General features: G+C 38.1%; 2 protein-coding genes across 6 annotated transcripts; one reads left to right on the forward strand and one right to left on the reverse strand.

Moving 5' to 3' along the window:
• Positions 1-1,083: 1,083 nt before the first annotated feature.
• On the reverse strand, positions 1,084-10,079 carry MRPL50 (mitochondrial ribosomal protein L50). Its single transcript, XM_004048367.5, has 2 exons — positions 9,786-10,079; positions 1,084-1,974 (listed from the first exon to the last, which is right to left on the reverse strand). Exons 1-2 carry the CDS (start codon positions 9,875-9,877, stop codon positions 1,584-1,586), a joined length of 483 nt encoding a protein of 160 aa, XP_004048415.4. The 5' UTR covers positions 9,878-10,079; the 3' UTR covers positions 1,084-1,583.
• On the forward strand, positions 10,012-21,968 carry ZNF189 (zinc finger protein 189). Of its 5 annotated transcripts, none has more exons than XM_004048371.5 (3): positions 10,012-10,474; positions 11,213-11,297; positions 19,241-21,968. In XM_004048371.5, exons 1-3 carry the CDS (start codon positions 10,442-10,444, stop codon positions 20,959-20,961), a joined length of 1,839 nt encoding a protein of 612 aa, XP_004048419.1. In that variant the 5' UTR covers positions 10,012-10,441; the 3' UTR covers positions 20,962-21,968. The 5 variants fall into 5 exon arrangements, with proteins under 5 accessions (XP_004048419.1, XP_004048420.1, XP_055207146.1 ...); XM_004048372.5 differs by having other exon boundaries at positions 10,021-10,474; positions 11,171-11,297; XM_055351171.2 differs by having other exon boundaries at positions 10,062-10,474; positions 11,216-11,297.
• The last annotated feature ends 1,557 nt before the right edge of the window (positions 21,969-23,525 follow it).

Consider the following 23,525-nt stretch of genomic DNA (forward strand, 5'->3'; position numbering starts at 1 on the left):
TACATTGTATTCACTATTTACATAGCTACTTACATTGTATTCACAATTGTGAAAGCTATGTACATTGTATTCACAATTGTGAATACTATTTACATTCACAACTATAACATATAACATAGTATTCACAATAGTTACGTTCACAACTATTTACATAGTATTCACAATTGTAAATATTATTTTATAGCTATTTACATAGCTACATATTTACATAACTTTAAAATTTACATATTTACATAACTAAATACATTGTATTCACAATTGTAAATACTATTTACATTCTATTCAGTATAAGTAATCTAAAGATGATTTAAAGTATATGGGAGGATGTGCATACATAATATGCAAATACTACATCATTTTATAAAAGGGGCTTGGGCATCTGTGGACTTTGGTATCCAAGTAGGTGTCCTGGAACCAATCCCCAAGGAATCAACTCTAATGTCTAAGCTCCAGAGCTCCAGGCACTCTGACACCTGAAGTTCTTGAATGAAGTGCCTGTGGATGATATTTGTAGGGCATGTCTATACTGTTAACTAATTTTCTTCATGAAGATTCCAGAATTTATATTCCCAACTGAATTTTGCCCTCTTCAAAGGAGTAACCCTGGGAAAGAGAAAAATGCAATTTCTTTTGTTAAAAACCCTTCTATCACTTTTCTTTAGGAATTGTCAGCAGTCAAAACAATATAAGACATTCCTTCTGTCTCATTACTCTCCAGCCATATCTAAAGCTTGAAAAAAAACCCCGAATTTAACACCTTTGTCATTCAGAACCATCTGATAACCTGCTATTTAAGTAATTTCCACAAATTAAGTGCATTAAAGCACAAAGACTTGCCACTCTAGTGAATACTCAGCACCACTTTTTAAAAGTTATAGAGAAAAAGGTTTAAAATAAGCATCATCTCCTCTGAAGAGAATATGCAATTAGACATAGAATCTGGTACATCTCTTATGAGGAAGAGTCACAGCACTCAATATTTGGCACATATTCTAATTTTTTCAAAATTATACTTACTGGAAAGAAATGGCAAGGCAGAGCGCAAGCAAATTTCACTTAAAAAATTTACAACACACAATACACTTTAACAAATCTACTTTAATTCTAAAAGAAATTAATCTAGAACTGTCAGTAATACACAACGTACTTTTATGTTTCTTTTATAGGTATCTATCTAATAAAAGTTTATTTGTGTATGTGTAATGCATAACTCTATCTTAGATATGAATCCTAACAGGATGAAAATACTTTCTTGCAACTACTTTATGCTTATGAAGGGTGTGACCTTGCAATGTCCTCCTGTCTTAAACCCAAGTTAATGACAGTGCCCTCTCAAAACTTTTCATAAATAATGACCTAATTTCATTTAAAAAATGGTTTCAGCAAATATGAAAATAGAAAGTCCATTATTTGTCCATTTGTAATATGAGAAAAAAAAGAGATGATACATTCCTCTACAGAAAAAGTGGGTTTAGAGAACAGTTCTGGTAGTATTTCACATGGTAAAGTATCAAAAGGTCTAATGAGCAGCCCCCTTGCTCAGGGAAAAACAGTGATTTCAATGTGTTTCTCTTCCGAATTGCTTAGTAACTCCAAGTGATTTTCAAATTGGGGGGCAGATTACTGGCACTGAGTTCATCAAATTTAGATCTATCTTGAATAGGGACATTATAGAAATCAAGAACATCTCTAATCCTGCACATCTGGTGGAGTCTGGAGTTAGGGACTACATGACCCAAGTCATTAGCTAAATGAGCCAAAAGATTGAACTTTAGACGACTATCTTCCAGGGAGATGTCTTGCCAATTACTAGGAAGAGATGAACCAAAACCAAAAACTTCTTTAACGTAAGATTCCAAACGACTCTGGAGATCTTCAGGTGGTGTGTATGCTCGGCTTCGTAAGGGTGGACACACTAGGATAGGTTCCTTTTTCTCTTCTACTGTCTCAACAACCACTGGCTCTTTCTCTTTTCTGGAATGATCAAAAACAAACACACAAATCCATTAATGAAGATGACAAACACCAGACCAAATCTTGCCTACCAATCAAAATCAACAATGGCATGCTGATTACCGCTGGGGACCACTGAGAGTAGGAAAGAATATGGTAGGCCCCTGCCCTTAGAACGTTCATGGTTGAACTGAGTTGGGAGAGACAGAAAAATACTGTAAGAATTCCTAAGAATGGGTGAAGAAGTAAGGTAAATCATTGTCTGGGATTCCCCATCCTCCAAGATCCTCCAAGATCCCCCAAGATCCCACCCCAATCTACCTTTCTGGTCTTACCTTTCACTGATTACCTACATATACTCCATGTGATACTCTATATCCCATGTCCCAAGCACACTCCCACTTTCCTTGAGCCAATGTGTTGGCTCAAGTCATATCTTAAAATGCCTGTCTTTTCTCTTCACCTATGGAAATCTTGCTTATTCTGTAAGTCTTAGGATAAAATTGTTCTCTTCCAAGATGCTTTACCTAATTTCCAGAATCAAATATAATTGTGATTTCATGTGATCTCTTCAGCAGTTTATACTGCTCTCAGAGTGTATCACATCCTACCTGACTTTTAATTTTACTTACATTCTACCTCACAGAAAGTGAAGAGATGGAAAAAGATATTCCATGCGAACAGAAACCAAAAAGAACAGGAGTAGCTATACTTGTATCAGATAAAATAAATTTCAAGTCAAAAACTATAAAAGAGATAAAGAAGGTCATTACATAATCATAAAGAGGTCAATTCAGCAAAAGCATATAACAATTATAAATATATATGCAACCAATATTGGAGAACCTAAACACATAACACAAATATTAACAGATCTAAAGGAAGAGATAGACTACAATACATTAATAGTTGTGGATTTCAACACCCACTCTCAATAACAGACAGACCATCCAGACAAAATCAACAAAGAAAGACTGGAATTACATTCTACACCAAATGGACTTGACACTTAGAGAACATTTCACCCAACTGCTGCAGAGTACATATTCTTCTCATGAGTACATGGTACATTCTCCAGGGTAGATTGTATCACAGAACACAAAACAAGTTTTAACAAATTCATAAAACTCAAAATCATAACAAGGACTTTTCTAACGACAATGAAATATAACTAGAAATCAATAACAAGAACGCTGGAAACTATACAACTACATAAAAAATAACATGCTCCCAAATGACCAACGAGTCAATGATGAAATTAGGAAGGAAATTTTAAAACGTCTTGAAGCAATAAAATTGAAAACACATCAAAACCTATGCGATACAGCAGAAGCAGTAGTAAGAGGGAAGCTTATAGTAATAAACATCTACATGAAAAAAGAAAAACTTCATATAAACAATCTAAAGATGCACCTTAAATTAGAAAAAGACAAACCAAACCCAAAATTAGTACAAGGAAAGAAATAAGATCAGTGTAGAAATAAATAAAATAGACTAAAAAAGCAATAAAAAAGATCAATGAATTAAAAAGTTGGTTTATTGAAAAGTTAAAATCAACAAACCTTTAGCTAGACTTAAAAAAACAGAGAGAAGACACAAATACATAAAATCAGAGGCAAAAAGGAGATATTACACTGATATCACAAAAATTTAAAGGCTAATTAGAGATTGTGACAAGCAACTATAAGTCAATAGATTGGAAAACCTAGAAGAGATGGATTAATTCCTAAACACAGACAACTTACCAGGATTGAATCACAAAGAAAAAGAAAACCCAAACAGAAATAACGAGAAAGAGGCTGTAATAAAAGTCTCCCATCAAAGAAAAGCTTAAGACCTGATGGCTTCACTACTGAACTCTACCAAGCATTTAAAGAAGAACTAATGCCAATCAATACGAATTCTACCACAGCTATTCCAAAACACTGAAGAGGAGAGAATACTTGCAAACACACTCTACAAGGCCAGCATTACCCTGAGGCCAAAACCAGACAAAGACAAAATAAAAAAGGAAAACACATTCTACAAGACCAGCATTACCCTGATACCAAAATCAGACAAAGACAAAATAAAAAAGGAAAACTACAGTTCAATATTCCTGATGAGCACAGATGCAAAAACCCTCAACAAAACATTAGCAAGCAGAATTAAACCACACATTAAAATGATCATTCACCATGATCAAGTGGGATTCATCCCAGAATGCAAGAATGGTTCAACATATGCAAATCAACAAATTCGATATATCACATTGAAAGAATCAAGAACAAGAATCATGTGATCATTTCAATAGATGCTGAAAAAGCATTTCATACATTTCAACATCCTTTCATGATAAAAACTCTCAATAAACTGGATACTGAAGGAACATACCTCAACATAATAAAGGTCATGCATGACAAACCCACCAAACAAGGACACAAAACAAGCTAGCATCACTGAATGGGAAAAAACTCAAAGCCTTTCCTCTAAGATCTTGAACAAGACAAGGATGCTCACTTTCATCACTTGTATTCAACACAGAACTTGAAGTCCTAGCCACAGCAATTAGATAAGAGAAAGAAATAAAGCACATCAAAATTGAAGTCAAATTGTTCTTATTTGATATATGATCTTACATATGATATGTAAGATATATGATCTTACATATGATATGTAAGATATATGATCTTACATATGATATGTAAGATATATGATCTTACATATGATATGTAAGATATATGATCTTACATATGATATGTAAGATCATATATCTTACATATCATATGTAAGATCATATATCTTACATATCATATGTAAGATACATATCATATGTAAGATATATATCTTATATATCTTGTTGATATATGATCTTGTATTTAGAAAAACCTAAATATCCACCAAAAAACTCTTAGAAATTATAAATTCAGTAAAGTTTCAGAATACAAAAATCAACATACAAAATCAGTAGCATTTCCATATGCCAATAGTAAACAATCTGAAAAAGAAATCAAGAAATCAATTCCATTAACAATAGCCACACACACACAAAATCTAGGAATAAACTTCAACAAAGAAGTAAAAGGTCTCTACAATAAAAACTATAAAACACTGATGAAAAAAATTGAAGGGGACACACAAAAAATGGAGATATCCCACGTTCATGGATTGGGATAATTGATGTTGTTGAAATGCTTATGCTACCCAAAGCAATATACTGTCAATGTAATCTTTATCAAAATACCAATGACGTTCTTCACAGAAATAGAAAAAAAATCCTAAAATTCGTATGAAACCACAAAATGCCTTGAATAGCCAAAGTAATGCTAAGCAAAAGAAAAAAAAAAAAAAAAAAAAAAAGACCACACCTAACTGACCCCACCTTGCTTCTAACCTTTAAGCTGTCCTTGTTCATTCCTGGGCACAGGCCAAACTAACCTTGGGAAGGAAATGAGTTTACGGTTTGACTCTGAAACAAAATTGATAATAGCCTTTTTCTGAAAAGACCTCCTTCTTGCCTGGGAACCAGTTTGCTTTTGTAGGACTAACAAATTAGCTACAAGATTAGAAATTATGGTTAGGGGTCATTCAGACTCTGGCTGCAAGAGTCTGATCCTCCCCAAATTGCTCCTGGGATAACACTGCTATTGTAAAATTCAAGGTCAGTGCTTGAGATATTTTGCAGACCCTGCACTCAATGGATTAGCTTACACCACCAAAGCCGGTAATCTGGCTCAATGAGTTCTGTAATCCCACCCAGGAACATAAGTTGGCAAGAACTCACTTAGACCCCCTACGATTTCATTTCTAACCCAACCAATCAACACTTCCCATTTCCTGGGCCCCTACCTGCCAAATTATCTTTAAAACCTCCAATTCCGAAGTTTTCGGGGAGACAGATTTGATTAATAATAAAACTCCAGTATCCTCACAGCTGAATCTGTGTGAATTACTCTTTCTCCATCGCAATTCCTCTGCCTTGATACATCAGCTCTGTCTAGGCAAAGTGAACCCGTTGGGCAGTTACAAAATTATAACCCTACTAGAAGAAAACATTGGGGAGATGTTTCAGGACATTGGTCTGGGCAACGACCTCTTGAGTAAGACCTCAAAAGCACAGGCAATAAGAACAAAAACAAACAAATGGGATTACACTAAACTAAAAAGCTTCTGTGTAGAAGAAAACATTGGGGAGATGCTTCAGGACTTTGGTCTGGGCAATGACCTTTTGAGTTAAGACCTCAAAAGCACAGGCAACAAGAACAAAAATCGACAAATGGGATTATATCAAACTAAAAAGCTTCTGCATAGCAAAGGCAACAATAAAAAAAGTGAACAGGCAACCTAGAGAATAGGAGAAAAATTGGCTATCCAACAAGGGATTAATAACCAGAATATACAAGGAACCCAAACAACTCAGTAACAACAACAAAAAAAAACCTGATTTAAAAATAGCAAAAGATCTGAATACATATTTCTCAAAGAAGATATACAACGACCAACTGGTATATAAAAAAAAAAGATCTCTAATCATCAGGGAAATGCAACTCAATAACACAATGAGGTATCATCTCACCTGAGTTAAAATGACTATTATTTAAAAGACAAAAAATAACAAATGCTGGCAAGGATGTAAAGAAAGGGGAATACTAGTACACTGTTGGTGGGAATGTAAATTAGTACAACTGCTATGGAGAAAAGTATGGAAATTTCCCAAAGAAATTAAAAATAAAATTACCATATGATCCGGCAATCCCACTGCTGGGTATATGTCCAAAAGAAAGTTAATCAGTCTAACAGAGATATCTGTACTCCATGTTTATTACAGCACTATTCACAATAGCCAAGATATGGAATCAAACTAAGTTTCTACCAATGGATGAATGGATATTAAAAAAACCATACATATACTCAATGGAATATTATTCAGCCATTAAAAAAGGATGAAATCCTGTCATTTGCAGTAACATGGATGAAACTGGAGGACACTCTTAAGTGAAATAAGCCAGGTGCAGAAAGACAGATATCGCATGTTCTCGCTCCTATGTGTGAACCAAAAAAAAAATGACCTCATGGAGGTAGTAATAAATTGATGGTTACCAGAGGCTGGGAAGGATAGTGAGGAGGTAAGGTATGAAGACAGATTGGTTAGAAATACAGTTAAAAGAAGTAATACAGTTAGAGAAGAGGACTACAGCTAAAAAGAGTAAGTTCTAGTGTTTGATTTCACAATTGGGTGACTATAGTTAGTAGTTATTTATTTGTATTTCAAAATAGCTAGAAGTGAAGATTTAGAATGTTCCCAAAACAAAGAGATAAATAACGTGATGGATACGTCAACTATTCAGATTTGGCTATTACACATTGTATGCTTGCATCAAAATATCACATGTACCCCATAAATATCTACAACTATTATGCATCCATAAACATTTAAAAAAAATTACAAATAAACATCACCTCATACCCATTAGGATGGTCATTACCAAAAAGACAAGTGTGGTGAGGACATGGAAAAAACGGCACCCTTATATGCTGCTGGTGGGAATGAATATTGGCATAGCCATTATAAAAAACAGTATTAAGCTTCCTCAAAAGTTATAAACAGAACTATCCTAACTATCCTAAGATCTAGCAATCTTACTACTCGGTATCTATCCAAAGGAAATGAAAGCAGTATCTCAAAGAGACATCTGCACTCTCATCTTCATTGCAGCATGTGTGTATACATGTAAATGTATACATGTATACACACACATACACACACAATATTTAAGGCTGAATAAAATGCCACAAGTGTGTCTATATGTATATGTGTACCTATGTATGAATATATGTATATATTATGTGCTTGCATATATACACACACATAAAATGGCATTTTATTCAGCCTTAAAAAAGGATATTTGTAACACATGGATGAACCTGGAAAATATTACGCTAAGAGAAATAAGCCAGACAGAGTAATACCACATGATCTCACTTATATGTAGTATCTAAAAAGTCAAATTAGGCCGGGTTTAGTGGCTCACGCCTGTAATCCCAGCACTTTGGGAGGCTGAGGTGGGTGGATCATGAGGTCAAGAGATCGAGACCATTCTGGCCAACATGGAGAAACCCTGTCTCTACTAAAAATACAAAAATTAGCCGGTCGTGGTGGCGGGCACCTGTAGTCCCAGCTACTCGGGAGGCTGAGGCAGGAGAATCGCTTGAACCTGGGAGGCGGAGGTTGCAGTGAGCCGAGATAGCGCCACTGCACTCCAGCCTGGAGACAGAGTGAGACTCCATCTCCAACACAAACAAAAAAAAAGTCAAATTCATAGAAACAGAGAGTAGGATGGTGGCTACCAGGGGTGGCGGAAATGAAGAGACGTTGGACAAAGGTAAAATTTAAATTATGTAGAATGAATAAGTTCCAGAGATCTAATGTACACCATGGTGACGATCATTAATAATACTGTACTGTATACTTGAAATCTTCTGAGAGTAAATCTTTAGTGTTTTCACCACACACACAAAAATTCTAACTGGCCAGGTGTGGTGGCTCACCCCTGGAATCCCAGCAATTTGGGAGGCCAAGGCGGGAAAATTACTTGAGCCCAGGAGTTCAAGACCAGCCTGTGCAACATAGTGAGAACTCCTTTCTCTAAAACAAAACAAAATAATACAGAAAGTATGTGAAGAGATGAATATGATAATTAGCTTGACTAATAATCAACATCAAGTTATATATCTTAAATATATAAAATTTTTAAAATAGTAAAGAAAATATAATCATCATTCTCAGTAATCTCTTATTTCCTCTAGTTTTCTTCATAATTTACCACTTTCTGAAATTACATTACACATTTGTTCATTTCTTCCTCCATTAGAACATATGCCCTACGAGAACAAAAATTTGGTCTGTTTTAGTAACCACTGTATTCTTACAACACCTAAGATTTAGCCTGGCATAATAGTAAACAGCCTAAAAAATATTTGAGTGAATGAATAAAACAAACTTGGAAGAGATTTGAAAGATAATAACAAATATTAACCAAAGAAGAGGGAAAGCTAATATCTGAACTGATGAAAAAGATCTTTCCTAATTGTAGTGGTTTTTGTTTGAAACCTAAGAGGGCATACATTGTTCCCTAGGGTTCCTACCATACGTTTTGATTTCCTAAACACTAAGTCAAATTAGATTTACCTTCAAACAATTACACATGGTGCAGCCGTGCAGCAGAAAAAGCAGTAGATGGGGAGTTAGGAGACATATGTTCTAGATGCAGCTTTGCAATTAACTTGCTTTGTGACTCTGGGAAAATCACTTCCCTCCTGTGGGCCTGTTTCCTCATATGTTGGAGTACCTCGAGGATGAGAATGGATTTTGTTTTTCCTGCTGTATCCTAGGCGCTTAGAGTAATGCTGGCCCTAAGAAATCTGTTGAATGACTGACTGAATGAATGAACAAACAAAATGAGGAGGCAGTACTTCATTACTGAACCTTGCTTGTGAAGAAACACAGCCGGCAAATGTAGTTTACCAAGCGCTTTCATGTGTTTGCAGACAACACACTCGGTGTCTCGCACACGAGGTTAATCCTGCTTGCTTAATAAATAAATGAATGAGTGAAGTGAAAAGCAAAGGGGGTGGTATTTCCGTTATAAGATGAGAAAACTAAGGCCGAGAGTGGAAGAGACTGGGTCCTACCACTCAATGAGTGCTTCTCAACTCGGGACCCTAACCGGACCTCCTTGTCCTTGCTCTGATCAGGCGCGGGACCACGATGGCGTAACACTCTCTTTTGAATTCGTCCCTAATCCTCCTTAACTTTCCTTGAACATGACCCACCGTCCACCATAAAGCTTTACCTGAATCGAGACCAAAATTCTCTACGTGGTGTCCCTGAGACTGTCCACATGAAGACTCTTCTGGTAATGCCCGACACAGATCGCGCCGCCATCTTCGATGAGATCCACGGGCCTGAGCGCAACCTTCAGCCAGCAGTGACGCGCCCAGACCAGCCAATCGGATACAATCCCAGTGGCAAGAGCTTTCTTTTTCCTGTAGGCTCCCTCGCCCTTTGTACGCTGGGAAATGTAGTCCATTAGCAGTTACTGGCGGTGTCTGGACCGCCGCGCTCTTTCCGAGCATGACGGGAGTTGTAGTTGAGGGGGCCTCGGGAAGAATCTGGGTGACGCCTTCTGGTCCGGGGGCGGGCGGTCATAGCGTTACTTGGCTGAAAGGAGGAGGAACTGGCAGCGGGGAGGAGGCTCTAGCGAGGCCTGAAAGGCTGCGTAACCAGGCAGGAGTAGGGGTTGGGGTTCGGGGTTGGGGGACAGCCAGGGATCGCGTCTGATATGCTGTTGGGGTCGTGACCGTCTGGGGGCCGAGGCAGGCACTGGCCAGACCCAGCCAGGGATCCTCGTATTCGTCGAGCCTAATTTCCAGCAGCCGGGTAGGCCTCACCAGAGGCTCCTTTCCGTGAGGCCGCCCCCAATTCCTGCCCCTATTCTTTGCCTGGGAGATGGCTTCCCCGAGCCCCCCGCCGGAGTCAAAGGTAAGTAAGCACCTCCCCGGGGATCCCGGTTGTCTCGCCACTACCCCAGCTAGGCCGCACCACTGCTTTCTCCCCCAGGCCCCCCACCAACCTCCTGACCGCCTCTTTAGGGCCAGCGCTTTGCAAGGAACTCCCCACTAGTGCATTGGGGTGCGGTTCGCGAACAAACTGCCCACTGGCTCCCCCCTTTTTGTTTTCTTTTTCTAGAGAGACTTGATAAATCGGCCTGAGAAAATAAGTAATGCTCCAGACTAGCTCTCTCATTTGTGAGTTCTCCAGGTGAAGCACCATTTTTGACCTTCCCTTGTGTCTTCTGTTCCTGGCACAGTGCCTGGACCCCAAGGTACACGCTTAGAGAACCTCAAGGAATTGAATTGAATAGAGTCACAAGCCAGTGCAAATGGAAAATTGAAGTAGGCAGTGAGGTGAGGGAAGCTTGGAGAGGCCTTGGGGCAGTTTACTAAAATTAAACTCTCAGGGCATAGTAAATCAGAAAAGCCTTATCCGTAGGTCCTTTCTAGTCTGAGATGTCTGTCAGTTACAGTTCATTCCCAGAATTGGGCAACATATGGAACTTTCAGTTATCATGTTCCTCCTAGCCTACTTGGCCACAATAAGTGATTGCCTCTGTCACTTTTAGTGGTAGAATTGTCCTTGAGACAACAGGAACTGACTACAGAAATCATACTATTTCAGGGGTTGCTGACATTTGAGGATGTGGCTGTGTTTTTTACCCAGGAGGAGTGGGATTATCTGGACCCAGCTCAGAGAAGCCTGTATAAAGATGTCATGATGGAGAATTATGGAAACCTGGTCTCACTGGGTAAGAATCTGCTGTTTCTCTAATTAAAATATCTAAGAAGGTAGAGAGAAATCAGACTAACAGAACATTTGGACGGAAACCAGTACTAAAACTGCTTTGTTCCAAAGTTCTGATTCAAACCTTTCAGCCATTAGTTGTTTCCATAACTCTCATCCCTAGCTTCCTTGAGGTGACCAAACTGCAAGCCTTTCCGGCATCCTGTCTTCATAATCTCATTCCCATATTGTTCTGTACTTTCCGTCCTGGCTCATCCTCCCACAGCTTTCCTCCCACCCCTTTTCACTCTGCGTTGTGGAGCCCCTGTTCGTCTTCACATAATGTTCCTTCCCTCCTGGCCTTAACTGAAACCTGGCACTATCCCAAGGACAACGTTTCTCTGGCAGTTTTTCAAGTGGGGGCTGCTTATTCTCCCACATCCTCCTCCTTCCCCATCCTTTGTCTCAGTGTTGGAAGGGGGAAGTTATTGTTCACTCAGCTTTTAAATGCTGTCCCCAAAGCATTAGTTTTCCACCTTCAAACAAAATCTCTCCTTCTTTGAGGTCTCAGCAGTCTTGCTTTTTCCACTCAATTCCTTTTCACTATCTGCCAACTTTTAGTTTGGTCCTTCACACATAATTTTGTCACATGTTTCATAGTCTATTTTAACTCGTGCCATGGATGACCCAGTTAATACTTCAGCCTCAGTGGATCTTACTTCAGGGACCCTGCTTTCCACTTTTACTCAGCACCTTACATCATTGATCATACCAGTTTTGTTGTAACAGGCAAATCGTAAATCCCAATACCCTATTCTCTGACCAGTTATTCGGCAATGGAAGTTTATTGACTGTGACTAGACGAGGGTGACCAAAACAGACAGGCTTTCTCCCCTTGTGGAGCTTACTACAACTTTTCTATCTTTCCTACTCCTTTCCACCTAAACCCATTCATTATTAACGATGTTTCCTGTCCCTTGACGTCTCTGTTTTTTCACTAAGGTGTCCAACCTTTCTGGGCTTGTCTCCCCATCTGATCACCAGCAAGCTCTCTTGCTAGCTTGTCATTATTCTCTACCCATTCTGCAAACTTCAAATCCTGTATTTGTTATAAAATGCACCTTTCCCTCTTTCCTACCCAAATTGCTAAACATAGCAGGAGAAATTCTCTAACCAGAAAGATTGATATCCTGTATATAAGTATGGCCTTTTTCTTCTACTCTCCACTGGGTTTTTATATCTTAGCAATATTTTTTGTCCCTGATATGCTCACTGTCCTGTTCTTTTTAGTGACTATTCCAAAAGCTTATCCTTCATTCAGTAGTGAAGCTCACCTTCTGTTTCTCAGAGAAAATAAAGGCCAATAAGCACGAACTCTCAACTTCTCTGCCTCTTATCTACACACTTAAAGCTGCTCTCATCTTCTCACCTTTCCAGAAACTAATCAGTCGTTCTTTTTTGCCTTATAGTTTCAGTCACTATTTCTTCTCCCTTGGTACCCTTATTCTGATGATTGGTATGTTCATAACTCTTCAATAGGAGAAAAGAGAGGAAAAAAGAAAAAATCCCTGCTATGAGTCAGACTCTCCCTCTTGCTGCTGCCTATAATTTACTACTTGTTCTCTTCATAGTCAAGATTTTGTAAGAGTAGTTAATGCGTGTTCTGTATTTCTTTACCTCCCCTTGTGTCTGAGCCCCTTTGTCTTGCCTCTAATACTCCCATTAAATTGTTTAACAGTGATCTGTAACACGTCATTGTCAAATGCAGTAGACTCTTTTGGGACCTTATTTTAGTCTACCTCTCTATGAATATGTGAAACTCTTTATTGTTTCCCTCCATTGGCTTGCATTCTCAGACTTCCCCTCAGTCTGTACTCTTTCCTTGGGGGACCTTACCTACACTCAGGTCATCAGCTACCGCTCTGTGAAAATAAGTCCCATTTTTTTTTTCAAGTCATAGCCTCATTCCATTGCCCAGGCTGGAGTGCAGTGGCGCAACCTCAGCTCACTGCAGCCTCCACCTCCTGGGTTCAAGAGATTCTCCTGCCTCAGTCTCCTGAGTAGCTGAGACAAACAGGCGTGCACCGCCACACCCAGCTAATTTTTGTATTTTTAGTAGAGAAGGGGTTTCACTGTGTTGGCCGGGCTGGTCTTGAACTCCCGATCTCAGGTGATCCGCCCGCCTTGGCCTCCCAAAGTGCTGGGATTACAGGCGTGAGCCACCGTGCCTGGCCCAAATCTTTATTTCCACCTAAGAAAGGTAATGTGTAGCCTAACTGCCTAGGTTTAAATCCTTGTTCCACCACTTACTTAGCCTGGTGAGTACAGTGATTTAATCTCTCTTTGCCTCAGTTTATTTTTTTATAAAATGGAAATAATAATAGCACCTACCTCATAGGGTTATTGCGAGCATTGACTGAATTAATATATGTAAAACACTTGACACACTAACATGTAGTTAAGAACAATATAAATGTTGACTTATATTGTTGTCATCATCTTCTCTGTTGAGTTTCAAATTCCTAGTCATCTTTTGAAGACCACATGAGTAATTCAAACCTGGCAAGTTTCAATCCATTAAAATCAAGGGCCTTCTCTCCAGAGCTAAGCACTCCTTTCTTTGTTTTACCTTGTATATACTCCTGCTATTGAATTTATCATACTATACTACAATCATTCTATATATGTTACTTTTCTAACCTCACTGATTACTGTGAGGATGGTAGATATACCTGTTGCATTGATTTCTCCAGCACTTAGCACAGAGCCAGGCCTATATTATATGCTTCTTAAATATTTATATGACTGAGTAAGTACAGTTAACTTAAGACTCAGTATCTCTTAACTGGATTATTACATTAACCCCTAAACTACCCCCTTGCCACTAGTCTCCTTTTTTAAAATATATTCTCTCTACTGCCACCAAAGTGATTTTGTATTAGTTAACTGTGTAAAACTTCTGATGGTTCCTGATAGCTTAAAGGATAAAAATCTTAATTTCTTATCATATAGGACCTTCCAAGTATAGCCTCTGCATATCTTTCTTGCCTCACCTGTTTTTTCCTGCACACCACTTTAGTCTTCAGCCGTATCAGCTGCTGATTTGTGTGTGTGTGTGTGTGTGTGTGTGTGTGTGTGTTTTAATATGCCATGTTGTCTCTCAGTCACTGCCAGCTTATCCATACATATGGTATTCTGGTTGATAGAACCAAGTAAGTGCCTGGCCCTGCCTTCTCCTAGAACTGCAGCATGTAAATACCATATGGACAAGGTGTGACAGTGTGCCCACAGATGATCTTCTACTTGTAGGCTGTCTTCTTTATTTCAGCTTAAATACAGCTTTCCATATTCATCATTTCTCCTCCCACAGTCTTTTCATCCTCCTCAATAGACCCTATCTCCATCCCTTTGGTGAGAGCTCCCTTGATGAGAGATCACTATTACTCTACTGTTGCAATGCGGTATTCTCTTCTACATCATCTTAACTGCTTTTCATAATGCAACTCTTGTCTAGCTTTATAGTTTTGGCTTTTCATTCATACTTTTCCTTTTCAAGCTTATTTTTAAAAAAACTTTAATAGCTACATCGATGATACAATTGATAGCTTAATTTCTCAGATCTTTGACATCTCCAATTTTAATGACTCTTTCCGCAATGACTTGCAGATTGCCACCTTATTACTGTGTCTTCACATGGCAGAAGGGGAGAGAGATAGAGCAAACGTTCTGGTCTTTTTTCCTCTTTTTATAAGAACACTAATCCCATCATGGGGGCCCCACCATCGTGACCTCATCTAAATTTAATTACTTCCCAAAGGCCCCGCCTCCAAATATCATCACATTGTGGATTAGGGCTTCACCATATGAATATTTGGTGGGAACACAAACATTCAGTCTATAACACTGTCTTATCTCTTTTTTCTCCTTGACAGTTTAGTCTTGTCTCCTTATGTTCACATACTTCTGTCCTTTTGGCTTCTGGTTTGATAGGTTACAATTCTAGCTACCTTCCAAATAACTAGCGATTTCAGTTTTAATTCCAGGTTCTTTGGTGAAACCCACTTTGAGACAACTATCTGTGTAGAAAAATTGGCCATGACCACAGGATGGGAAGATATTGCATAAGCATTGCCAAGCCCAGATCTAATGGATAGTCACTTCAAGGCTGCTCTGTGTGCAAGCCTTACTCTTGTTTTTTTCACCTGCCTATCCTGTTGACCTATTTATTTTTATGTGAATGTCATTGTTTTATTCGCTTTAACAATATATTACATTTTGTGTCTGGTAATATAAGTCATTCTTTAATAATGTTTTTCAGGATGTACTTCACTAGTCTGCCTTCTTCTAAACTTTAGATTTATTTACTTTTTTATTGGTTCATATGATTTTTGATTGGAATGTGATTAGTTTCATAGATTGAAAGGAATTGAGATCCTTATAATATTGAATCTCTTTAGCCATTTGGTTGACTCTGTTTAACTGTATCCTTTTGTCTTTCAGAAAAATTGTATGGAATATTTTTATGGATCTTACACGTTTCTTATGTTTATTCCTAGGTTTTATGTTTTTTGTTACTATTGTGAAGCATTTATATCATTTCTGTATAATATTTACTAACTTTTTTTGTACTAAGAACAAGCTTTTTAATCTTGTTATGATTATATTTTCATTTGCTTCTTCCAGGAATTTTAGGTATATATTCATATCATCTTCAAGTAATGATCATTTTGTCTTATTCATTTGAATGAAATTGACAGAACAGTATCCACTAATCCAACTAATATAACTGAACAAATATTCTGAAGAGACTGCCTTCTCACAAAGAATTTACAATCTAGTGGAAGAGACAAACAAATAACAAACAGTTAAAAAATGCAGTGTAATCATAGCAATAATAGAATTATGGTCAAGGGCTGGTAATAAAAAAATAGAACACCTGAATCTGTCTAGTGGACTTAGTAAAGGCTTTGTAGAGGAACTGTTGCTTTAAACTTAAAGATTGCTTTGAATCTTAAAGTGAAACCAAAAGTTTGCCAGGTAAACAGTGTTGAGGGACATTTAGTAAATGAGATATGTGAAGATAAGACATGAAAGACTGTAACACAAACAATTTGCCTACATAAAGTATGATAAAGTAGGTAGGAACATGACTTGAGGCTTAGAGACTGTGTCATGAAGAGTTGTATCATAGCAAAGAGCTTGATTCGATCTTAAAGGTGATGGGGAGCTGCTAAATCTACAGGTGATGACTTGAGTAGAATTCTGTTTTATAGAGATCTCTTCTAGAATCAGTAAGGCATTTATAATGTGTTGGCAGCCTGAAGACTGGAGCCAAAGATTATAAGGCAGCTACATGATTGTGAGGGATGAAAGATAGGTGCTAGAGAGAAATTCAGGATTTGGATGATTGATTAACAGTGAGAAGAAGGGAGAAATACAGGATGATTCCTGCTTTGAGACTGTAGGGTAATGGATGATGGTGCCTTTCAAGAGATAATTAAAGGTGGGGAAAGGCATGAAAGCAGATGATGATGACCATGTTAATTGTGAGCCCTTTGTGAGGCATTTAACTGGAGATATCTGGGGGGTATATATACAGAACAAGTAAGGATGTAAATGTGGGTAACAATAACAAAAGTCAGTTGACAAAGGAAAAGAAATAAATGAGGGAAATTTATCAGAAAAGGCCAAAGAAGTAGGGAAGGAAATAAAAGAATGTAATAGCGTAGAGACCAAAAACAGATAATGTCAAGAAATAGGGGTGGTCAACAGTGTTAGATGCTGCTGAATAACATAAGGACTGAAACATGCCCATTTTAGGCCAGGCACGGTGGCTCACTCCTGTAATCCCAGCACTTTGGGAAGCCGAGGTGGGTGGATCACCTGAGGTCAGAGTTCGAGACCAACATGGTGCCCCATCTCTACTAAAAATGCAAAAAAATTAGCTAGGCACAGTGGCGGGTGCCTGTAATCCCAGCTACTTGGGAGGCTGAGGCAGGAGAATTGCTTGAACCCGCGAGGTGGAGGTTATAGTGAGCCAAGATCACTCCATTGCACTCCAGCCTGGGCAATAAGAGTGAAACTCTGTCTCAAAAAAAAAAAAAAAAAATGCCCATTTTATTTTTATTTGAGTCGTTGGTAATCTAATGAGAAGTTTCTCTAGATGCTGGAAACAGAAACCAGATTTCACCACAGGTTGCAGAATAGATTGAATAGGAAGAGGTTGGGCTTGGAAAACATAAGAAATAGAAAACCTCGGTGTTAAGATTTTTTTTCAATGCTTGGCTTTCATAAAGAGAAGGATTTCAGGTTCAAGATAAAATTGGACATATTTATGTAATGGTAGGAAAGTGTCAATAGAGAGTGTGTATTGAAGAAAGAGGAAAGACGGGATAATTAAGCAAATGCCCAGAGGTGAGTAGGATCGGTAAGTGGTGGATGGATTAGCTTTGCATAAGAATCAGATATATCTTTATGTACCATTGGCAGATAATTTTATAGGTAGAGGACAGAAAGTTGAGGGAGTTCTTTCATGTTTTTTCATTATGTGAAAGAAAATACAGCCCACTGAAAAATTTGAGAGGGGACACTAAATAGCCTTAGAAGAAATAAAATTTCTAGTAGTTTCTTAGGGGAATAGGAAAAGGTTATTTTAGAATAAAATAATGAAGTAAGCAAATAGAAAATTCAAAGATGACTCCACAAAAAATTGAGAGAAAAGAGGATGTATGAAAAAGGAGCTTGTTTAGGGCCAAATATAAATGTGGTCATTATTGAATCTTCTAGCAGAATTATCTAATATCTATTCCAGCAAGAGATGGAAAATCAGGAAGATGTCAGAAGCAGGCCTAAATGTACTATATGACACTCTGTTATATCATAGACCACTGTGCTGTCTTTTCTTCAACACATGCAAGATTTTCATTTCTCAGATGTCATGCAGCCTCTCAGTTGGAACAAGGTGGTGAACCTTGGGTCTTATATTGTTAGAGAGTTTAGAATCACGTGTACTTGAGGTATGATTTGTGGTAGGTAAAGTCATAAGCTACCACAGACTGCCCTTTTTGGTTGTTGCTCCCATGAACTCTGCCCGTGTTTCTTAATACTTGTTTTATTCTGCATCTCGATATCATAGACTCTCTGTCACCTAACCCTTTATTATTGTTTTTAAAAGCCATTTTGTCTCTTTATACAGGAGCTGCTTTTTACTTAATATTTTCTTTATCATATTATTTTCTTTCCCCATTTTTTACTTAACATCCATTCCATTTGGCAGGGGGGCTTCATGTCTTATCTCTGAATCCTGGCTGATTACAATGTTTCTGGAGTGCTTTTGATGGGCAGTGAGTAAATGCTTGCTAATGAATGAATTATTGTTTCCCCTGGATCTTTGTCTTTTATCCTTCTTAGCATCTTTTTTTATTTTTATTTTTATTTTTTTGAGATTAGGTCTCACTCTATTGCCTAGGCTGGTGTGCAGCGACGCAAACACGGCTTGCTGCAGCCTAAACTTGTTGGGCTTAAGTGATCAATCCTCCCACCTCAGCTACCTGAGTAGCTGGGACTACAGGTGTGTACCACCACGTCCGGCTAATTAAAAAAAAAAATTTTTTTTTGTAGAGATGAAGTCTCACTGTTGCCCAGGCTGGTGTCAAACTCCTGAGCTCAAGTGATCCTCCCACCTCACTCTCCCAAAATGCTAGGATTACAGGCATGAGCCACTATGCCTGGCCATTAGTATCTGGTCCCTTCTGTTAATTATTTGGTCTGATCATATTCCAATAATGCTTTCTCATCCTTAATTTTCTTGAACTTAGTGGAGTTTTTTTTTCATCCTACCCTGTTTTCCTTGATAGACTGATTAATCCCACCTTGACTTGATTTGTTTCTTTGTTTGCCCATCTTACTTTGTTTCTCCTTGCTTCAAAGACCTTGATTGATCTTTGTATTTCCTTTTTATTATTCCAGATGTTTTGAACAGAGATAAGGATGAGGAGCCAACTGTAAAACAAGAGATTGAAGAAATTGAGGAAGAAGTGGAACCACAGGGTGTAATAGTTACAAGAATCAAAAGTGAAATTGACCAGGATCCTATGGGTAGAGAAACCTTTGAACTTGTTGGTAGGTTAGATAAACAAAGAGGGATCTTCCTATGGGAAATACCAAGGGAATCTTTGACCCAGGAACAGAGAATGTTCAGAGAAAACACTAACATTATCCGTAAAAGACCAAACTCAGAAGAGAAATGCCATAAATGTGAAGAATGTGGAAAGGGTTTTGTCCGCAAGGCCCATTTCATTCAACATCAAAGGGTCCATACTGGTGAGAAACCTTTTCAGTGCAATGAATGTGGGAAAAGTTTTAGTCGCAGTTCATTTGTTATTGAACATCAGAGAATTCACACTGGGGAAAGGCCCTATGAGTGTAATTACTGTGGAAAAACCTTTAGTGTGAGCTCAACCCTTATTAGACATCAGAGAATCCACACTGGAGAAAGACCCTATCAGTGTAATCAGTGTAAACAGAGCTTCAGCCAGAGAAGGAGCCTTGTTAAACATCAAAGGATTCATACAGGTGAGAAACCCCATAAATGTAGTGACTGTGGGAAAGCCTTCAGTTGGAAATCGCACCTTATTGAGCATCAAAGAACTCACACTGGTGAGAAACCTTATCACTGTACCAAATGTAAGAAGAGCTTTAGTCGAAATTCATTGCTTGTTGAGCATCAAAGAATTCACACTGGGGAAAGACCCCATAAATGTGGTGAATGTGGGAAAGCCTTTCGATTAAGCACATACCTTATACAACACCAAAAAATTCACACTGGCGAGAAGCCTTTTCTTTGTATTGAGTGTGGAAAAAGTTTCAGTCGGAGCTCATTCCTTATTGAACATCAGAGGATCCATACTGGTGAAAGACCTTATCAGTGCAAAGAGTGTGGGAAAAGTTTCAGTCAACTTTGCAACCTTACTCGTCATCAGAGAATTCACACAGGAGACAAGCCCCATAAATGTGAGGAATGTGGAAAAGCCTTTAGTAGAAGCTCAGGTCTTATTCAGCATCAGAGAATTCACACCAGGGAGAAGACTTATCCATACAATGAAACTAAGGAAAGTTTTGATCCAAATTGCAGTCTTGTTATACAGCAGGAAGTCTACCCTAAGGAGAAATCTTATAAATGTGATGAATGTGGGAAAACTTTTAGTGTTAGTGCTCATCTTGTACAACATCAAAGAATCCACACTGGTGAAAAGCCCTATCTATGTACTGTGTGTGGGAAAAGCTTCAGCCGGAGCTCATTTCTTATTGAACATCAGAGAATCCACACTGGTGAGAGACCCTATCTGTGCAGACAGTGTGGAAAAAGCTTTAGTCAGCTTTGTAATCTTATTCGACATCAGGGTGTTCACACAGGTAATAAACCCCATAAATGTGATGAATGTGGAAAGGCCTTTAGCCGGAACTCGGGTCTTATTCAGCATCAGAGAATACACACAGGAGAGAAACCTTATAAGTGTGAGAAGTGCGACAAAAGTTTCAGTCAACAGCGCAGTCTTGTCAACCATCAGAAGATCCATGCAGAGGTGAAAACCCAAGAAACCCATGAATGTGACGCTTGTGGTGAAGCCTTTAATTGCCGTATTTCTCTTATTCAGCATCAGAAATTGCACACAGCATGGATGCAATAAATGTAGAGCAATACATAAACTCAATTTGATTTGAGACTAGTACCCAAGTGCAGTTTTAGTATGGCTCAACATGGGTCAGATTTAGTGATAAAGCAAATTCTCCTTGGCCTCAGGCAAATAGTTTCTAAAGATTCTGTGAATAGTGGACAACTGCCCATGAGCATTTGACTTCCCTTACTCTTTGATGATCGTAGAGAAAGACTTGGCAATTTATCTAAGTATCTTTAATAAATCTTTCAGCAGAGAGATTAAACCTAGGTTCAGAGCATGGATGCTCTGAGGGACAAAGTTGGATTAGTATAAGGGAGCTGGAGCAGCTTATAGTGGAAAACTGAGAATAATGATTCAAAGAGTCTTCTGTCACCATGTCATATTGTGGTTCTTTCAGTTCCATGATATGTTTGGCTCTGCATGCCAAAGTCCAGTGATTAAGCATATATAAGTTGTCAAGGAAACAAAGCCCAAATGTTTTTAAAACAAGTATACAGTTTTTGTCATTGTTTAAGAAAGCCAGTTGTTTGGCATGTGAGTTAAAGGCAGTTCCAATGCCTGATGGTTCCCAGATCTATGAAATGAGCGGACCATTAACCTTACATGTAAAGATTATGTTAGTAATTAAGAAACCTAACAAAGGTGTTACCAAGGAACCTTTGGGAGTGCCTTTTTTGTTTTTCAAGATGGACCCAAAAAAGTGGAGGAAGATATTGTTCTTTTGTGCCCTCCTACCTGTAAGAGATATTTGTAGTCCTATGTGAATGAGCTTATCCCTCCACAACCAGGTGCATATGAAAGTGTACATATTATGACTGCCAAGAATTGGAAATGAAAAGACCTGGAGTCTATGCTAGGAAGCTGAGATATTTTGGTATTGCATTGGTTTTTATGGTAACTAGGTTTTGCATGCAATTAAAAATCCTTATTTCTTGTTCTAGGGCTTCCCTTAGTTAATGGTTATTATAAACCTATTAATTCATCTGTTTTAACCATTAAAACCTGTTTTGTTTTTCGCTTTGTGTAAGAGTTGTTACTTTAGTGTAAAACCAATTCTGTCAAACACATTACTGTGTTTTTAAAATTAGAATCAAAAATAGGAAGGAAATAGCTGTCATTTGTTCTGTGTGTGACTAGTTAAGCTTTTCTGGAGTAGCTCAATTAAGCCCAGGTTCTTCAGTTTCTGAGTATAGGATTCCAAATTAGCAGAATTCTGTAATTCCAGCTTCCTAATAGTTTGAGCAAATGACCCCTCCCTTTCTCCTGTACCTCAGTCATTCTAAAAATTACCTCCAGACTTTCATCTTCCCATCTCTTTATGTGTGTACCTGCATGTGAGTGTGGAGATTATGGTACATGTATAGAAAGATACATATCTTTGTGCACTCCCTTATTCAAATTAGGTACTCATAGTTACTATACAGTTGACATTTCAAAACAATTTGTAGTCCAAGGAAAAGTACAAAAAACAACATACTGCACCTGACTCATATAAAATTTTCCTGCCCTGGACCTTCCCAGTTGTACTTATTTTACACTAGTGGTTCCCAGATCAGGATCTCAACTAATGAGGTTCTTAGACCTGTTCTCAGTATTTTAAAAATCTATTATGTATGTTTTCACTGCATGTACACTGAAACACATTTCTTTGCTTTTTGTTGAAGTCACATCAGTTTCATGTACGGTTATCTTCCATAGCAGAAGCACTGGCCGCTGTTGACCTCATAGTAGTTTGAGGCTATGGTTGTATGAGGTAGTCCTACATATTTTTAATATCCTTGGACATGAATCTGGAATTTATAGAAATTTCTTAATTTTAAAATCCTTGGACAACTCAGAACTCCAGTAACAGTGAACAGTTCTTGACTGCATATACACATCATTGCTTATAAAAAACATAGAACCCTAAAAAAATCATTTTTTTAAAATTATACTTTAAGTTCTGGGATACATGTGCAGAATGTGCCGGTTTGTTACATAGGTATACATGTGCCATGGTGTCATTCTGCATAGTGCCATCGCAGAAATTTTCTTCCATTCTGTAGGTTGCCTGTTCACTCTGATGCTAGTTTCTTTTGCTGTGCAGAAACTCTTTAGTTTAGTTAGATCCCATTCATCAATTTTGGCTTTTGTTGCTTTAGTGTTTTAGTTAATTTTGGTGTTTTAGTCATGAAGTCTTTGCCCATGCCTATGTTCTGAATGGTATTGCCTAGGTTTTCTTCTAGGGTTTTTATGGTTTTAGGTTTTACATTTAAATCTTTATTCCATCTTGAGCTAATTTTTGTATAAGGTGTAAGGAAGGGGTCCAGTTTCCGCTTTCTGCATATGGCTAGCCAGTTTTCCCAGGACCATTTATTAAATAGGGAATCCTTTCCCCATTGCTTGTTTTTGTCAGGTTTGTCAAAGATCAGATGGTTGTAGATGTGTGGTGTTATTTCTGAGGCCTCTGTTTTGTTCCATTGGTCTATATATCTGTTTTGGTACCAGTACCATGCTGTTTTGGTACCAGTACCATGCTGTTTTGGTTTCTGTAGGCTTGTAGTATAGTTTGAAGTCAGGTAGCGTGATGCCTC

This window comes from Gorilla gorilla, chromosome 13 (assembly GCF_029281585.2).
Source record: "Gorilla gorilla gorilla isolate KB3781 chromosome 13, NHGRI_mGorGor1-v2.1_pri, whole genome shotgun sequence".
Lineage (NCBI taxonomy): Eukaryota > Metazoa > Chordata > Mammalia > Primates > Hominidae > Gorilla > Gorilla gorilla.